General features: G+C 52.3%; 1 protein-coding gene across 6 annotated transcripts in view; it reads right to left on the reverse strand.

Moving 5' to 3' along the window:
- Nucleotides 1-2,812: 2,812 nt before the first annotated feature.
- The window catches only part of camkk1a (calcium/calmodulin-dependent protein kinase kinase 1, alpha a), a 166,599-nt gene continuing 150,128 nt past the window's right edge, over nt 2,813-19,283 (reverse strand). For 3 of the 6 annotated variants that reach the window (XM_080210626.1, XM_080210625.1, XM_080210627.1), the window contains 3 exons: nt 19,074-19,177; nt 13,194-13,241; nt 2,814-5,230 (listed from right to left, as the gene is read on the reverse strand). In XM_080210626.1, coding sequence (XP_080066752.1) covers nt 5,158-5,230; nt 13,194-13,241; nt 19,074-19,177 — 225 coding nt within the window. In that variant the 3' untranslated portion in view covers nt 2,814-5,157. Of the gene's footprint in view, nt 5,231-13,193; nt 13,242-19,069; nt 19,178-19,283 lie in introns of those variants that run through there. The other 3 variants (XM_080210631.1, XM_080210628.1, XM_080210630.1) reach the window with 3 other exon arrangements.

A 19,283-nucleotide genomic window follows, 5' to 3' on the forward strand; every position in this document is an offset into this window, starting at 1 on the left:
ATTCCTGAGCCGGACAACAGTGAAGGAGAAGAATTTATCCTGAGTGAAGTGAAGATTTTATCAGGAAATATTTGATTAAGGATTGGAAAGTTAGATGGTCAACGTTAAAAATCTATGCTTGTTTTACTGTAAACTGTGTGTGTACGCCGTGTGACTGTATGCCATTTTACTGTTTGCTGTGTGACAGAGTGTTGTGTGACTGTAAACTGTTTATTTGCTTTGATTGTGAACCGAGTGACTGTGAATCCAAAGACTGTGAACCGAGTGACTGTGAATCCAAAGACTGTGAACCGAGTGACTGTGAATCCAAAGACTGTGAACCGAGTGACTGTGAATCCAAAGACTGTGAACCGAGTGACTGTGAATCCAAAGACTGTGAACCGAGTGACTGTGAATCCAAAGACTGTGAACCGAGTGACTGTGAATCCAAAGACTGTGAACCGAGTGACTGTGAATCCAAAGACTGTGAACCGAGTGACTGTGAATCCAAAGACTGTGAACCGAGTTGAGGAATAGGAAGGGAGATGTTACTATGTTGGGTGTGTACTACAGACCGCCCAACAGCCCGAGGGCTGTGGAAGAAGGGATAAGCAGGGACATTCTAGATAAGTGCAGGAAGAATAGGGTGGTGGTAGTGGGAGATTTTAATCTCCCCGGGGTAGATTGGAAGGTGCCGAGATCAGAGGGTGCTGACAGGGAGGAATTTGTACAGTGTGTAATGGAAGGATCTCTGGAGCAGTATGTGGATAGCCCGACCAGAGAGGGGGCTATACTGGACTTGGTTCTGGGGAATGAGCCTGGGCAGGTGGTTGACGTTGAAGTAGGAGAGCATGTGGCTAACAGTGACCACAACTCTGTCTGGTTTAAGATATTAATGGATAAAGATGAAGCCTGTCCTAAGGGGAGGGTGTTAAACTGGGGGAGGGCTAGATACAACCGGATTAGGCAGGATCTTAAAGATATGGACTGGGGTAAGCTGTTTGATGGCAGGTCGACGCTGGGTATGTGGGAGTCTCTCAAGGGAAAACTAAAATCTTTGCAGGAAAGACATGTGCCGGTCAAGAGGAAGGATGGGAAGGGTAGGATTAGAGAGCCGTGGGTAACTAGGGATATTGAGGACCTAGTCAGGAGGAAGAGGGAGGCGTACATTAGATCTAGGCATTTGAGGACAGAGATAGCGTTAGAAGAATACAGAGAATGTAGGAGGGAACTTAAAAGGGGCATCAGAAAGGCAAAAAGGGGCCACGAAATGGCTTTGGCGGGTAGGATTAAAGAAAATCCTAAGGCATTTTACTCCTATGTTAGAAATAAAAGGATGGTTAGAAGGAAGATTGGTCCTCTCAGGGACAGAGGAGGGGAACTATGCTTGGAGCCTGGGGGAATGGGGGAGATCTTGAATGAATACTTTGCATCGGTATTCACGCAGGAGAGGGGCCTGATGTCTGGTGCTGTGCTTGAGGAGTTTGAGGATCCGTTGAGGGAAATAGTCATCATGAGGGAAGAGGTGTTGGGACTTTTAGACAGTATAAAGACGGATAAATCTCCGGGGCCTGATGGCATCTATCCCAGGCTGCTAAGGGAGGTGAGGGATGAAATTGCTGGGCCTCTGATGCAAATCTTTGTCTCTTCTTTGGACACAGGTGAGGTCCCAGAGGATTGGCGCATTGCAAATGTAGTACCGTTGTTTAAAAAGGGTCAGAGGGATAACCCAGGGAATTATAGGCCGGTGAGCTTGACTTCAGTTATAGGCAAGCTAATGGAGAGGATCCTCAAGGATAGGATGTATGAACATCTGGAGCGCTGCAATCTGATCAGGGATACGCAGCATGGCTTCGTTACAGGGAGGTCGTGCCTTACGAATCTAGTGGAATTTTTTGAAGAGGTGACAAAAACGGTTGACGAAGGACAAGCCGTTGATGTCGTCTATATGGATTTCAGTAAGGCGTTTGACAAGGTCCCTCATGGTAGGCTGATAGAAAAAGTGAAGGCTCATGGGATACAAGGCCAGGTATGTAGATGGGTGGAGAACTGGCTTGGGAGGAGGAGACAGCGAGTAGTAGTGGAAGGCTCCTTTTCCAATTGGAGGTCTGTCACCAGTGGTGTGCCGCAGGGCTCGGTACTAGGACCTCTTCTATTTGTAGTATATATTAATGACTTGGAAGAGGGGGTAGGTGGTGTGATCAGCAAATTTGCTGATGACACTAAGATGGTTGGATTGGCGGGTACTGAGGAGCAGTGCCTGGCAATGCAACAGGACATAGACAGGCTGGTAGATTGGGCAGATAGATGGCAAATGGAATTTAATCCGGAGAAATGCGAGGTGATGCACTTTGGCCGGAATAATGTGGAGGGGAGTTATACGATAAAAGGTAGAACTATCCAGAGTATAGATACGCAGAGAGACCTGGGGGTGCAAGTGCACAAGTCCCTGAAGGTGTCGGTGCAGGTGCAGAATGTGATGAGGAAAGCATATGGTATGTTAGCCTTCATAGGAAGAGGTATAGAATATAAGAGTAGGAGTCTGATGTTGCAGTTGTATAGAACGTTGGTTAGGCCTCACTTGGAGTACTGCGTCCAGTTCTGGTCGCCGTACTACCGGAAGGATGTAGAGATCCTGGAGAGAGTGCAGAGGAGATTTACCAGGATGCTGCCTGGTATGGAAGGGCTGTCTTACGAGGAAAGATTGAACGAACTTGGGCTGTTTTCCCTTGAGAGACGTCGGCTGAGGGGGGATCTAATAGAGGTTTATAAGATTATGAAGGGGATAGATAGAGTAAATGGTGGTAAGCTTTTTCCGCTATTAGAAATGGATAGAACGAGGGGTCACGGGCTTAGGGTGAGGGGGGCTAGGTATAAGACAAATATTAGAGGGCAGTTTTTCACGCAAAGGGTAGTGGGGGTGTGGAATGCACTACCGAGTAAGGTGGTGGAAGCAGGCACGCTAGGGTTGTTTAAGAGTCACTTAGACAGCCACATGAGCGGGCTACATATAGGGGGATATAGTAGGCCTTACTAAACATTGTAGGCTTGGGATTACGTTTTTGCCTCAGGGATGTTACAGTCTTTGCCTGTTTAATAATGAATTTTTTGTCTCCACAGGCATTTAAGTCCAGCAAGGGGCATGCATGCGGCAGGTTGTAGTGGGCTGCTCTTGGACGTTGCTTCGGGAGATGCCTATTGCTTCATGTCGTTAGTGTGCTTAAACTGGACCATCTCGAGGGCAACATGACAGCTCAGAGACTATCTCTGTTGCTGTGCGGACACATGGATTTGGGCCTGTGTCTGTGGGAGTTTGCACGTTCTCCCCGTGGTTGCGTGGGTTTCCTCCGGGTGCTCCGGTTTCCTCCCACATCCCAAAGATGTGCTTTTAGGCTGATTGATTGGGTACTAAATTGTCCCTAAATTGGACCTCCCTGATCCTCGCACATTAGGCCTAGACTAAAATCATGAATAGGTCACTGAGACAGTGGGACGGCGGCGCGGGCTCGTTGGGCCGAAGGGCCTGTTTCCCGTGCTGTGTTGTTCTTTGTTGTTCTTTGAGTGACTGTGAATCCAAAGACTGTGAACCGAGTGACCGTGAACCCAGAGACCGTGAACCGAGCGACCGTGAACCGAGCGACCGTGAACCGAGCGACCGTGAACCGAGCGACCGTGAACCGAGCGACCGTGAACCGAGCGATTGTAAACCGAGTGACTGTGAACCGAGCGACCGTGAACCGAGCGACCGTAAACCGAGTGATCGTGAACTGAGCGACCATGAACCGAGCGACTATAAACTGAGTGACCGTGAACCGAGCGATTGTAAACTGTGTGTACGCGATGTGACTTCATGTGGTCTAATTTTTTTTTGTGTGTTAACTCGGGCAATCACGGGACTGGAAAATCTGTGGGGCGGGGTGGGGGAGGTGCGGGACGCGAATTACGTTCTGGTGTACAGGCCAGGATCCTAGCTGACCTTACGGGAGTTCACAAGGCCAATCCACTTACACCTCCTGCTGTTGTCCCAGATCCAACATGTTGGGATACCTGACCATTGCTGCAGCGGCTATGAGGAGTCCCAGTTTCCCCCAGCCCCCTCCACCTGTTGAGGGGGGCGGGCAGGGTGGCGAAGGGGTTCTCTGCACTGCCGTTTGGGCAGGGGGGTTGGCTGAATTTGTTGAGGTGTACCCCTCTCCTGCCCCAGAAGGCCGCTCTGGGTAACTCCCTAACTGCTCCCCACCCACTAGCCTGCCCATCTAAGCCTGGCTTGTTCCGGGGAGGTTCATTGAAGTTGGCTTCCCAACAGCTACAGCTCTGCCCCCACCTCCCAATAACGCTGTGAACTCGAACTGGGTCAGTGGTCCCACAAATGCCGTCCCTTATTGAGATGCTGGGTTCACACAACCACGTAGAATACAATCCTTACCCCTGTGGAACTGTGAGGAATCCAAGTTGGGGAACAGAGCAGATCAATCACCCAACCATCTGAATAATTAAAAACGCTAACTTGCTCATGCTCCATTCACCGGCCACCCACGTCGCTGGCTTGGCAGACTGCAAGTATGATACATCATTAATAAAAGACTGATTTCAGGTACTCTGGAATGTCAAGCAGCACAGCTCTGAGACACACCCAGGTCACAGCAGGGCCCGGGCGATAGACCTTCGCTCTGCAGGGCACGGAGGGAAACGTCTACGTTCCTCTGGCGTACGAGCCTCAAGGGTTACGACGCTACAGGGGAAGCTAGTCCTGCGACCGCCCTGGATACCCGCAGCCCCAGAGGAGTGACCAGCGTAGCTCGAGGCGACGATTTTGTGTCGGAGCCCAGCGGCCCAAGGCTGGCCCACGTGACGGATGGGGGTGACGGCGGGGTTGCTCGGACGGCGAACACCCACCCCGAGCGCCCGTTCGCAAAGCCGGTCCGGTCGTTTGGTGTGCCTTGGGAAGACAAGTTGTAAAAGTGGGAATCCGTTCCATCCCGCTGCCTCTCTTGGAGCTGGCCTTTTTTGTTCCCTGCTAAGTCCCAATCTCTCGTCGCGTTCTCAGAAGTTCATGACAGCCGTGTAGAATGACACTTGCACGTGGAGGTGATTTTTTTTTTTTTCTTTTGTTAAAATCTTGAGTCGAGCAAAGGCAGGGTGCAACAGACCAATACAGCATGCACGTGCCCAGAGCACTCAGGAAATAGCCTCATCTTCACAGACATCAGGAAGCTCCGTGTCCTTCCCCGTATCTCCGCTGCTCCCCTTCCTGCAATTGGGAACAAATAATAATCATTCCGCTTTCATCTTCCTTTTACTCGGAGCTTGCCACTCTGGAGCGAGCATAAGATATTGGAGCAGAATTAGGCCCCACTCATGGCTGATAAGTTTCTCAACCCCATTTGTCCCCTTTATCCTGTAACCTTTGATCCCCTCATGGGCGGCACGGTAGCACAGTGGGTTAGCACTGCTGCTTCACAGCTCCAGGGACCTGGGTTCGATTCCCCGGCTCGGGGTCACTGTCTGTGCGGAGTTTGCACATTCTCCTCGTGTCTGCGTGGGTTTCCTCCCACAGCCCAAAGATGTGCGGGGTTAGGTTGATTGGCCAGGCTAAGAAATTGCCCCTTAGTGTCCAGGGATGCGTAGGTTAGAGGGATTAGTGGGTGCGATATGGGGGTAGGGCCTGGGTGGGATTGTGTTCGGTGCAGACTCGATGGGCTGAATGGCCTCTTTCTGCACTGTAGGGTTTCTATGATTCCTTACAAAGGACAACACAGCACAGGAAACAGGCCCTTTGGCCCGACAAGCCCACGCCGCCCATTTTAATACTGAGTGCCTCATTCCAATCCTCCTACCTACAACTTTTGTCTACGCCTCTTGGACCCCACAATAAAGGGGTGCAAATTTAGAGAATTATATGTGCGCCAGATTAAGGGAGGTCTAATTTAGGGACAATTTATTAACACTGAACAGCCTAAAAGCACATTTTTGGGGTGTGGGAGGAAACCAGAGTACCCGGAGAAAACCCACGCAAGCACGAGGAGAATGTCCCATAGATACTGACCCAAGCCAGAGATGCAACCCAGGTCCCTGTAACTGCACAGCAAACAGTGATAGTCACTGAGCTATTGTGTTGCCTATCAGTTGGTCCAGTTTAAGCGTACACTAACGACGTGAAGCACTAGACAACTCTCGAAGTTTCGAGAATTACTCTCAAAACTAAATTAAATCCTAAAAATTACCAATCGGGAACCTAACTATCTCTGTCTTAAATACACTGAACGACTTGGCCTCCACAGTCAATGAATTCCAGGTTCACTACCCTCTGGCTGGCGAATCGGTCCCCTTATTCTGAGACAATGTCCTTGGATCCTAGTCTCTCCTACTAAAGGAAGCATCTTCTCCATGTCCACTCTATCCGCACCTTTCAGCATTCTGCACCTTTCAACGAGATCCCTCCTCCCCATCCTTCTAACCTCCATCGAGCTCAGAGCCACAGTCCTCCAACGCTTCTCACGTGACTTGTATCATTTGGTGAAAGACCACCCCCAGCTCCAAGGCTGAAGGCTTAAGGGTTTGAGCTCCACTAATACACAACCCCAGTGAACGGAGGCTGGAGTTCCAATCTCAGGGCGCTGGCTCAACATGGACTGGGGTACTTGCCTTGAGTGGGAATGGATCTGCCCCCCCACCCACCAACCCCATGGCGTTCTATGCAGCCTGGACTTCCTGGTGGGGAGTGGACACAGTAAGAAGTCTGACAACACCAGGTTTAAGTCCAACCGATTTATTCGATAGTAAACTCACAAGCTTTCGAGGTTTGTCCCTTCGTCAGGTGAATGGAGAGTTCTGGCCTCGGACAGAGCATATAACAGCACAGACAGTTTACAGATTACTGATTAGAATGCGAATCTTTGCACCTAACCTGCTATTTAAATCTTAAAGTGGCCGACAATGTGTGTGGAAGGAGCACTGATCACAGGTTAAAGAGATGTGTATTGTCTCCAGACAGTACAGTAAGTGAGGTTTTGCAAACCCAGGCAAGTCACGGGGGTTACAGATAGTGCGACATGAACCCCAGATCCCTGTCGAGACCGTCCTCATGTGTGCGGAACGTGGCTATCAGTCTCTGCTCAGCGACTCTGCGCTGTCGTGTGTCATGAAGACCGCCTTGGAGAATGCTAACCCAAAGGTCAGAGGCCGAATGCCTGTGCCCACTGAAGTGTTCGCCAACAGCAAGGGAACAGTCTTGCCTGTGGGGAGTGGGCAGTCAGCTTAATGACCTCTCCGTCTGGGAGGACACGGGAGTGAGCCAGAGGCCCGCTGGGTGTAAATCAACGCGAGGGGACTTTCCGTTTCAGTTAGCCGCCACTGTGTGTCGGACGTTCTGTTCTGTGCGCCCCCACATTTCCAACATTCTCCTCCTGGGTTCTCAAGAGTGAATCACTGCCTGTTCTGTCACCTCCAGTCGAGACAGGCCTCACACGCTGGGAGTCCCAACACACAAAATTAATCCTCATATTTACAGCTCATCCTGATCTGTTTGTGCCTAAAATCCTCCCTCTGACCACTCCCTTTGACCCCCCCTCGTAGAATCTCTCTACCTCTGCCTTAACTATAGTTACTGAGCCTGCCTCCACTGTGCCCTGGACAAAGACCACCCAGACCCTATTCCCATAACCTACATTTTATCCTGCTAACCCCTCACCCCCAGACACTAGGGTTAATTGAGCCTGGCCAATCAACTTAACCTAATCTTTGGACTGTGGCAGGAAACCGGAGCACTCGGAGGAAACCCACGTGGACACGGGGAGGATGTGTAATCTTCACACAGACAGTGACGCAAGGCTGGGATCGACCCTGGCACTGTGAGGTAGCAGTGCTAACCGTGGTGCCACCGTGCCAATCTGGGGGTACGGAGATGGCACGGGGGATCTTTAAGGGATATGGGGATGAGCGGAGGCGAAGGGGTAAGGTTTAGAGGGCATTTAACAATGGAGGAATGAAAAGAGGGAAGTTACGGAGATGTTAAGGGGGACTGGGAGGGGAGCGAGGCCACAGCAGGATCTGGAAACAAGACTGAGAATCCGAACATCGAGGTTTTCCTATACTGGGAGCTGGTGTCAGTCAATGAGCCCAGGGACATCCCTACAGTGCAGGGGGTCATTTGGCCCATTAAGTCTGCACCGACCACAATCCCACCTAGGCCCCATCGCCGTAACCCCACATATGTACCCCACTAATCCCTCTAACCTACACATCCCAAGACATTAAGTGGCAACTCTAGCACGGCCAACGCGACTAACCCTCACATCTTTGGACTGTGGGAGGAAACCGGGGCGCCCGGAGGAAACCCACGCAGACACGGGGAGGATGTGCAAACTCCGCACGGGCAATGAGCCAGAGGGGAAATCGAACCCAGGTCTCGCGAGCTGCGAGGCAGCAGGGTTAACCACTGTGCCACCACGTTGCCCCATTGGGGCAGCTGAGTTCTAGGGGGTTGGCAGGGGGTGTGGGGAGGGTGGTCACTAGTTTTCTGTCTCAGTTTGTTGCTCCCTGGTTTTGCTGTTAAGCAGCTGGTTCGGAAAGAGTATGCCACGCAAACGGATACAGCGCCGCATCGAGAGATCAGCGATAGAAATATCTAAACTAACAAAATGGGCATCGCAGAAGGCAAGGCTGATAATTACTGGACATCTGATTACCATAATTAAATAGGGGTGAGTAAACGGAGCTAACACAAACCTGCCCCTTGACACCAGCTGGTGGAAGAGGCACAGGCCAAGATAAAGCTGATTTAATTGGAAAATTGAGAGATAAACGAGCTGTGATCACAATAATGCAATTAGATATTGCCAGGACAGGCTTACTGAGCACAAACACCGGGTCTCAGGGAAGGCGCTCCCGGAGCTATGGGCCGCAAATTGGAGAGTGAAAATTTGAGGGGAAGAGATCGGAGGGTCCGGCTCCAAAACCAAAGGAAATGCCTTTAAAATACCAGCGTTCCCCCCCCAACCCCGGCTGCATCGACAGAGACACTGTCATTGTGAACCACCTCCGCGTCCTGTCCTCTCAGATCAATGTTAAAGTGCCCACAGCACCAAAAGCATCACTGAGGGGAGGGGAGAGGAGAGGGGAGAGGGAGGGGGTAGGGGAGGAGGGGGTAGGGGAGGAGGGGGTAGGGGAGGAGGGGGTAGGGGGGGAGGAGGAGGGGGTAGGGGGGGAGGTGGAGGGGGTAGGGGTAGGGGAGGAGGGGGTAGGGGATAGGGGAGGAGGGGGTAGGGGGTAGGGGTGGAGGGGCTAGGGGAGGAGGGGGAGGGGGTAGGGGTGGAGGGGCTAGGGGAGGAGGGGGAGGGGGGAGGGGGTAGGGGAGAAGGGGGAGGGGAGAAGGTGGAGGGGGTAGGGGAGGGGGGGAGGGGGTAGGGGAGGAGGGGGAGGGGGTAGGGGAGGGGCTAGGGGAGGGGGGGGTAGGGGAGGAGGGGGAGGGGGTAGGGGAGGGGCTAGGGGAGGGGGGAGGGGGTAGGGGAGAAGGGGGAGGGGAGAAGGTGGAGGGGGTAGGGGAGGGGGTAGGGGAGGGGGTAGGGGAGGGGGTAGGGGAGGGGGTAGGGGAGGGGGTAGGGGAGGGGGTAGGGGAGGAGGGGGTAGGGGAGGAGGGGGTAGGGGAGGAGGGGGTAGGGGGGAGGGGGTAGGGGAGGAGGGGGTAGGGGAGGAGGGGGTAGGGGAGGAGGGGGTAGGGGAGGAGGGGGTAGGGGAGGAGGGGGAGGGGAGGCAGGAGAGGGGAGGGGAGGCGGGAGAGGGGAGGGGAGGCGGGAGGGGAGGCGGGAGAGGAGAGGGGAGGCGGGAGGGAAGGGAGAGGGAGGGGAGGGGATGAGGGAAGGGAGAGGGAGGGGAGGGGATGAGGGAAGGGAGAGGGAGGGGAGGGGAGGGGGGCCAGCCAAAAGCATCACTGGGGGGGTCTCCCCACTGCTGTCACCAATATTTGTCCTTTGACCAACCCTAAATTCTTCCGAGTTTCTTCCCTGCTGCCATCAGACTTTTGAATGGACCCAAGTTGATCTTTCTCTAACCCTCGCTATGACTGTAACACTGCTTCCTGCACTCTCTCCTTTCCTTCTCTATGAACGGTATGCTTTGTCTGTGCAGCGCGCAAGAAACAATGCTTTTCACTGTGTAACAATACATGATAATAATAAATCAAATCCAATTCAGTATTTGGCCAATATCCCATTGCTGAATGCTGGGTGAGGGGCGGTTCACTGGATTTCAGATCAGCTGCCACATTCCAACAGTGACTGCGTTTACAACATTGATTGTGAAACGCTTTGCGATATGCTGGGGATGTGATGGTGCTATATAAATGCATGTCTTTCCCTTTTGCTTAACAGGGTAGGAGTGTGCTGTGTGTAGAAGCAATAATCTACACACAGGCGTCAATACTGAGGTTACAAGGGAGACACGTAAGCACTGGGATTCTCCGGACTCGCCCCGGGGCTGGGGATTCTCCGGACTCGCCCCGGGGCTGGGGATTCTCCGGACTCGCCCCGGGGCTGGGGATTCTCCGGACTCGCCCCGGGGCTGGGGATTCTCCGGACTCGCCCCGGGGCTGGGGATTCTCCGGACTCGCCCCGGGGCTGGGGATTCTCCGGACTCGCCCCGGGGCTGGGGATTCTCCGGACTCGCCCCGGGGCTGGGGATTCTCCAGACTCGCCCGGGGCTGGGATTATCCAACCTCTCCACAGGGCTGGGGATTCTCCGGACTCGCCCGGCGGCTGGGGATTCTCCGGACTCGCCCCGGGGCTGGGGATTCTCCGGACTCGCCCCGGGGCTGGGGATTCTCCGGACTCGCCCCGGGGCTGGGGATTCTCCGGACTCGCCCCGGGGCTGGGGATTCTCCGGACTCTCCACAGGGCTGGGGATTCTCCGGACTCGCCACAGGGCTGGGGATTCTCCGGACTCGCCTGGGGCTGGGGATTCTCCGGACTCGCCCGGGGCTGGGATTATCCGACCTCTCCACAGGGCTGGGGATTCTCCGGACTCGCCCCAGGGCTGGGGATTCTCCGGACTCGCCCCAGGGCTGGGGATTCTCCGGACTCGCCCGGCGGCTGGGATTCTCCAATCCCGTTGCAATGAATGGAGTTTTGGCTGCGTGTTCTCGTTGGCAGTAGTAGCGGGATAAATAATCCCACCCAGAATCTCTCAGGCTTACAAACTATTTGGTAAATCTTGAACAGTTAAAGACTACAACGAAAAACGGTGACTGCAAAATCAGAATAGCAAAGAGAATCATTAAACTGTGGTCAGGAAGATGTCAACAGTAATAATCAAACGCATGGGGCCTATTTGCCTTGCCAGCAGTGCGGCACTATAATCCTGGGGGGAAGGAGTGGAAGGGGCATGAGGATGGGGGCAGGAAGGGGGGGATCTCTCTCTTCTTTCCCTCCTGGCTCCCCAGGAACACTTATTCTGTATTTAACACCGTGCCTTTCAATGGGGTTCACCCAGCATCAAACTTCCAGCAGAATGAGCGCTGAATTCTCGTCTCCTCTCTCACCATACCAAGCCAGTTACCTCCTGAAGCCTCATGGGGTGTCCTTCACACAGGCCGGCCCAGTAACTTATTCCCCAACTCTCAATTCACTCCCTTAATCCTCCGGGCCCCACAGTTGCTGGGTTCCTGCTAGGCCGAGACGCCTGGCCACTGACTGTCCAGACCACAGTCCGGCTCTCTGGGGCAGTTAATAATGGGAGTAGGTGTCCCACCTCTTCAGAGGCTAAGCAAAGGGACCCTCTGCTTCAACAGGGTAAAGCAGAGGGGGCATTAAAGAGATTCAGAGGAAATAACTTCTTGTAATTCTTCCTCCAGTGAAACCAGGATCAGTATTTGTAAATAATCAATACCTTCTGGCACTGAATACTGCCTTTGGAAGCCGTGGAACCCAAGGCTGAATAAGGTTAGTGTCACTTCCCCAGCAGGTCACCTCCCTCTCTGCTCAGTCCAGCCCCTTATTTTAAACTTGTATAGGCCTGGCTCCCCGCCTTTGGGCCTGGCTCCCTCCCCCCCCGACCACTCTCGGGCCCGGCTCCCCCATTGCCAGCTCGTTGACGGAGTCAGATTTGGCAACTCCAGTCATCATTTTGACAAGTTGAATTAATTATTCACAACTTGAGTGAGGCCGTAAGACCAACCAATACACACACTCTCCCTCTCACTCTCCTACACACACATATACACACACGCTCTCTCCCTCTCACTCTCCTACACACACATATACACACACGCTCTCTCCCTCTCACTCTCCTACACACACATATACACACACGCTCTCTCCCTCTCCTACACACACATATACACACACACTCTCTCCCTCTCACTCTCCTACACACACATATACACACACACTCTCTCCCTCTCACTCTCCTACACACACATATACACACACACTCTCTCCCTCTCACTCTCCTACACACACATATACACACACACTCTCTCCCTCTCACTCTCCTACACACACATATACACACACACACACCCTCTCACACACACACTCCCCCTCTCTCTCTCTCTCGCGCACACGCACGCTCTCTCTCGCGCACGCACGCTCTCTCGCACACACACACACTCTCAGTCACACACTCTCTCTCTCTCACATACATACATACACACACACACACACACACACAGACACACAGTTGGGCAGCACAGTGGTTAGCACTGCTGCTTCACAGCTCCAGGGACCTGGGTTCAATTCCCTGGCTCGGGTCACTGCCTGTATGGAGTTTGCACATTCTCCCCATGTCTGCATGGGTTTCCTCCGGGTGCTCCGGTTTCTTCCCACAGTCCAAAGATGTGCGGGTTAGGTTGATTGGCCATGCTAAAATTGCCCCTTAAGTGCCCTGGGATGCGTAGGTTAGAGGGATTAGTGGGTATAATATGTAGGGATATGGGGGTAGGGCCTGGGAGGGATTGTGTTCGGTGCAGACTCGATGGGCCGAAGACGCGGGTTGATGGGTTTTTGATAAGAGAGGGGATTAAGGGTTATGGGGAGAGGGCGGGAAAGTGGAACTGAGCCACGACAGATCAGCCATGATCTTATCGAATGGCGGGGCAGGCTCGAAGGGCTAGATGGCCTACTCCTGCTCCTATTTCTTATGTTCTTATGTTCTCCACTGTAGGGTTCTAGGATTCTACGATCTACTCACTCTCTCTCTCTCTCACACTTACAAACATTTACCTTAATGAAGGGTGCCTTTTTGAGGAATTCTGAAACAAACTCTTGTCACTGTGACAGCAAAATGAAAAGAAAGGATAGAAATTCCTATTAATACATGAAAAAAACTGACATTGAAATTAAAACAAACAGGTAGGAATTAAAAAGGGGTCTGACTGAATGCACTCACTGGGATCCTGTACTCACTGGGATCCAGACTCCAGGATCACACGGATCCTGTACTCACTGGGATCCAGACTCCAGGATCACACGGATCCTGTACTCACTGGGATCCAGACTCCGGGATCACACGGATCCTGTACTCACTGGGATCCAGACTCCGGGATCACACGGATCCTGTACTCACTGGGACCCAGACTCCGGGATCACACGGATCCTGTACTCACTGGGACCCAGACTCCAGGATCACACGGATCCTGTACTCACTGGGACCCAGACTCCGGGATCACACGGATCCTGTACTCGCTGGGACCCAGACTCCGGGATCACACGGATCCTGTACTCGCTGGGACCCAGACTCCGGGATCACACGGATCCTGTACTCACTGGGACCCAGACTCCGGGATCACACGGATCCTGTACTCACTGGGACCCAGACTCCGGGATCACACGGATCCTGTACTCACTGGGACCCAGACTCCAGGATCACACAGATCCTGTACTCACTGGGATCCAGACTCCAGGATCACACGGATCCTGTACTCACTGGGATCCAGACTCCGGGATCACACGGATCCTGTACTCACTGGGATCCAGACTCCGGGATCACACGGATCCTGTACTCACTGGGACCCAGACTCCAGGATCACACGGATCCTGTACTCACTGGGACCCAGACTCCAGGATCACACAGATCCTGTACTCACTGGGACCCAGACTCCAGGATCACACAGATCCTGTACTCGCTGGGATCCAGACTCCTGGCCAGATCATGGGAGTTGCAGTGGGGGAACATGTGGCAAAGGGTGACTACAATTCTATAAGTTTACAATTATTGGAGGTAGATAGAAGTATGGAAACACAATTAGATTAGCCATGATCTTATTGAATGGTGGAGCAGAACAGCGGGGTCCACTGGCTTACTCCTGCTCCTATTTCTTATGTTTGTCTGCTCGAGAACTTGCCCATTCTCCCCGTCATCAGAGTTGAAGAGGAACTTCTTCACTCAAAGGGTGGTGAATCTCTGGAATTCTCTGCCCGTTGAAGTGGCGGAGGCTGCCTCGCTAAATATATTTAAGTCACGGGTAGATAGGTTTCTGATAGACAGGGGAATTAAGGGTTATGGGGAGAGGGCGGGAATGTGGAACTGATCCCATGATCAGCCGTGATCTTATTGAATGGCGGGGCAGGCTCGAAGGGCTAGATGGCCGACTCCTGCTCCTATTTCTTACTCTGGCTTCAATAGAGTCTGGAAAGTGGGCTAGAGCAATCAGATCCAGGTAGAAAAGGTTATGACGGTGCAATCACGAGGATGAGTGTCTCATCAGTGTGTCGGTTTGCAAATATTATCTTCTTCCAGCCTGGTTTCCTCAGTCTCAGCTAACAGCTCAGCTTCAAGTGGGAAACGACTGAGCTAAGTTCAGGAACTACTCGTACCTCCTGGATCCAGGTATCTGTCTGTAAAGCCCCCTGCGATCTCTCCCTTCCCTTTTCTCCCAATGTCTCTGATCCCACCATGTGGCCTCTGAGCTCCGACTCCTCGTCCCTCCCACTGAGGGCTCCGCACTCCAATTTCACCCCCCACAATCCTGCCTTCCTCAATGGGCCAAAGGGCCTCTTCCTGCACTGTAGGGTTCTATGATTCCCCAAGGCTTCTGACTGCTACCCCTCCCCTCACTTTGGTCCCCAACCTTCCCGGTGTGGATTTACCTGTTACTGCAGCCATCACTGGCTTGTGGTTGGTGAAGGTATGGAGGGATTAGGGGTGAATGTGAGCAAATAAGAGTTGATGGATAGAACCCCCATTAAATCATGGGATAGGCTTGAGGGGCTGAGTGGCCTTCTCCTGCGTGTAAATTGAGCTAACAGATAAAATATTGCACAGAGGTCAGTAACACACATCTACACTGCACCGTCATTGGTTCAATGATTGAGAAAGGGGACCTAGTGGTAGGGGATGGGGATATGGCTAAGGTCTTGAATAATTTTTTTGTTTGTCTTCACGGAGGAGGACATGAATAATTTGCCGGGTGTCAGCGATGGAAAGGTGGTAGGACTGGAGGGTCTTAATGACATTACTGTTACTAGAGAGGTGGTGCGCGACAGACTGGAGGGGCTGATTGTGGACAAGTCCCCAGGACCGGATGGAATGCATCCGAGGGTTCTGAAAGAAATGGCGGAGGTTATAGTGGATGCCTTGGTGGTTATTTTCCAGACGTCGCTGGATTCCGGGGAAGTGCCGGAAGATTGGAAAACGGCTAATGTTACGCCGTTGTTTAAGAAGGGTGCCAGGCAAAAGGCGGGGAATTATAGGCCGGTTAGTTTAACGTCTGTGGTAGGTAAAATGTTAGAATCCGTCATTAAGGAGGAAATTGCGAGGCATCTTGAAGGGAATTGCTTGATAGGGCAGACGCAACACGGTTTCATTAAAGGGAAGTCGTGTCTGACAAATTTACTGGAGTTCTATGAGGATGTGTCTAGGGCGGTGGATAGAGGAGAGCCGGTGGATGTGGTCTTTCTGGATTTTCAGAAGGCGTTTGATAAGGTACCTCACAAGAGGTTACTGCAGAAGGTCAGAGGACATGGAGTTGGGGGTAGGGTGTTAGCGTGGATAGAGGATTGGTTGTCAAATAGGAGGCAGAGAGTGGGGGTCAATGGGTGCTATTCGGATTGGCGGTTGGTGACTAGTGGGGTGCCCCAGGGGTCGGTGCTGGGGCCTCAGCTATTTACCATTTATATAGATGATCTGGAGGAGGGAACCGAGTGTAGGGTGTCGAAATTTGCTGATGACACCAAGATTGGGGGAAAGGCAAATTGTGCGGAGGGTGTGGAGAGTCTGCAGAAGGATCTGGATAGGCTGGGCGAATGGGCCAGGAAATGGCAAATGGAATTTAATGTTGGCAAGTGTGAGGTGGTCCACTTTGGTAGGAAGAATGGTAGGAAGGACTATTACTTACGTGGCGAAAAACTGCAGCAGGCGACGGTGCAGAGGGACCTCGGGGTCCTTGTGCATGAGTCGCAAAAACCCAGCCTGCAGGTGCAGCAGGTGGTCAGGAAGGCGAATGGGATGCTGGCCTTCATAGCGAGGGGGATTGAATATAAAAGTAGGGAGGTCTTGCTGCAGCTGCATAGGGCATTGGTGAGGCCGCAGCTGGAGTACTGTGTGCAGTTTTGGGCGCCGCACCTGCGCAAGGATATTTTGGCCTTGGAGGGAGTGCAGAGGAGGTTTACTAGGCTGATACCGGAGTTGAGGGGGTTGAGCTATGAGGAGAGGCTGAATAAACTAGGCTTGTACTCGTTAGAGTTTAGAAGAATGAGGGGAGATCTCATTGAGACGTATAAGATGATGAATGGGATGGATAGGATAGAGGTGGAGAGACTCTTCCCGCTCAGAAAGGACAGTAGGACTAGAGGGCACAGCCTCAAGATAAAGGGGGGGCGGTTTAGAACGGAGTTGAGGAGGAACTTCTTCACTCAAAGGGTGGTGAATATCTGGAATTCTCTGCCCGTTGAAGTGGTGGAGGCTGCCTCGCTAAATATTTTTAAGAAGCGGGTTGATGGGTTTTTGATAAGAGAGGGGATTAAGGGTTATGGGGAGAGGGCGGGAAAGTGGAACTGAGCCACGACAGATCAGCCATGATCTTATTGAATGGCGGGGCAGGCTCGAAGGGCTAGATGGCCTACTCCTGCTCCTATTTCTTATGTTCTTATGTTCTTATGCTGTCTTTGCCTCGTGTGGTCTAATCTTTAACTCGATTTCAGACCATCTCCTAAGATTGCAAAGCAGCAAAAGGCACTATCCTTAACTTCAGACCCACCCGCTATATCTGCGGGGAGTGACGCTCAGGGATGCTGTGGCAACACACTCTTACACGCATGTTGTAGGCTGCAGCTATGAGTAGCGACGGTAGAGGTTCTTACTTCCTCGCCCACTCTCACCATCTGCCTTTGACAAGCATTGCAAGGATCTGCGGACTGCTAACTCACCTGTTTGGCCACGTTACTGAACACATCTTCTGTGGCCATCAGACCTTGGGGTGGGACTCGAACCTGGGTCTCCTGGCTCAGAGACAGGGACGCTACACACTGCGCCACGAGACCGCCTCTCGTTGATACACGGACTCAAAGTGCCCCGTCCCCGGGAGAAAGCTTGGCAGAGCATCTCCGAAATGAAACAAAAAACAAGTAAAACATGGAAGTAACTGGTAGGGGTTGCACTGGCATTGTGAAAAATTACAACGTGCTACAGTGCAGAGGGATCTGGGGGTCCTTGTGCACGAATCGCAAAAACTCAGTCTGCAGGTGCAGCAGGTGATCAAGAAGGCGAATGGAATAGAACATAGAACGCTACAGCACAAACAGGCCCTTCGGCCCACAAGTTGCACCGACCACATCCATATCTACCAAGCCATAGAACTATCTGTAACTCCCAATCCCATATACTCATCCAGAAGTCTCTTAAAAGACCCCAGCGAGTTGGCCTCCACCACCACCAACAGCAACCGATTCCACTCACTCACCACCCTCTGAGTGAAAAACTTACCCCTAACATCTCCTCTGTACCTGCTCCCCAGCACCTTAAACCTGTGTCCTCTCGTAGTGACCATTTCAGCCCTGGGAAATAGCCTCCGAGAATCCACCCTATCTAGACCTCTCAACATTTTATAAACCTCTATCAGGTCCCCTCTCAACCTTCGTCTCTCCAGGGAGAAGAGACCGAGCTCCCTCAACCTATCATGTTGGCCTTTATAGCGAGGGTGATAGAATATAAAAGCAGGGAGGTCTTGCTACAACTGTACAGGGCACTGGTGAGGCCGCAGCTGGAGTACTGTGTGCAGTTTTGGTCGCCGCATTTGCGGAAGGATATATTGGCCTTGGAGGGAGTACAGACAGTACCGGAGAGATACTGGAGATGAGGGGGTTAGCCTATGAGGAGAGATTGAATAGACTGGGTCTGTACTCGTTGGAGTTTAGAAGGATGAGGGGGGGATGTTATAGAGACGTATAAGATAATGAAGGGGATGGATAGGGTAGAGGTAGAGAGATTCTTCCCGCTTAGAAAGGATAGCAGGACTAGAGGACACAGCCTCAAGATAAGGGGGGCAGTTTAGAACAGAGTTGAGGAGGAACTTCTTCACTCAAAGGGTGGTGAATCTCTGGAATTCTCTGCCCATTAAAGTGGTGGAGGCTACCTCGCTAAATATATTTAAGTCACGGGTAGATAGGTTTCTGATAGACAGGGGAATTAAGGGGAGAGAGCGGGAAAGTGGAACTGATCCACTTCAGATCAGCCACGATCTTATTGAATGGCGGGGCAGGCTCGAAGGGCTAGATGGCCGACTCCTGCTCCTATTTCTTATGTCTACCTGATCATGGAACTCAAACATGGGGAGGCGATGGTCTTGTGGCATTATCACTCGATTATTAATCCAGAAACTCAGCTAAAGTTCTGGGGACCTCGGCAGATGAATTCAGATCTTAAAAACCTGGAATTAAGAATCTACTGATGACCACGAAACCATTGTCGGAAAAACCCATCTGGTTCACGAATGTCCTTTAGAGAAAGGAAATCTGCCGTCCTTACCTGGTCTGGCCTACGTGTGACACCAGAGCCACAGCGATGCGGTTGGCTCCCAACAGCCCTCGGACAACTTGGGATGGGCAATAAGTGCTGGGCAGCCAGTGACGCCCATGTCCCACAAAAGAGAAAGTCGGAACACTCACATGAGAAGGTTTCCTGGTGCTGACATCGATCTCCCCTCCTTCCTGCTCAAGAACTCAAATGGGTTTCCAAAGGAACGCTTCCTCAACATGGCTTTCACCAAAATCTACGAGAGACAGAGAGACAGACAGAAAGGCAACACTTCAGTTTGGCAAATGGTGAGTCAGATCTGACAACTGGCTCCCAGTGGCAGCACACCCTTCGCTGAGTTT

The sequence above is a fragment of the Carcharhinus amblyrhynchos genome, chromosome 23 (genome assembly GCF_965287045.1).
Source record: "Carcharhinus amblyrhynchos chromosome 23, sCarAmb.v2.hapA, whole genome shotgun sequence".
Taxonomy (NCBI): domain Eukaryota; kingdom Metazoa; phylum Chordata; class Chondrichthyes; order Carcharhiniformes; family Carcharhinidae; genus Carcharhinus; species Carcharhinus amblyrhynchos.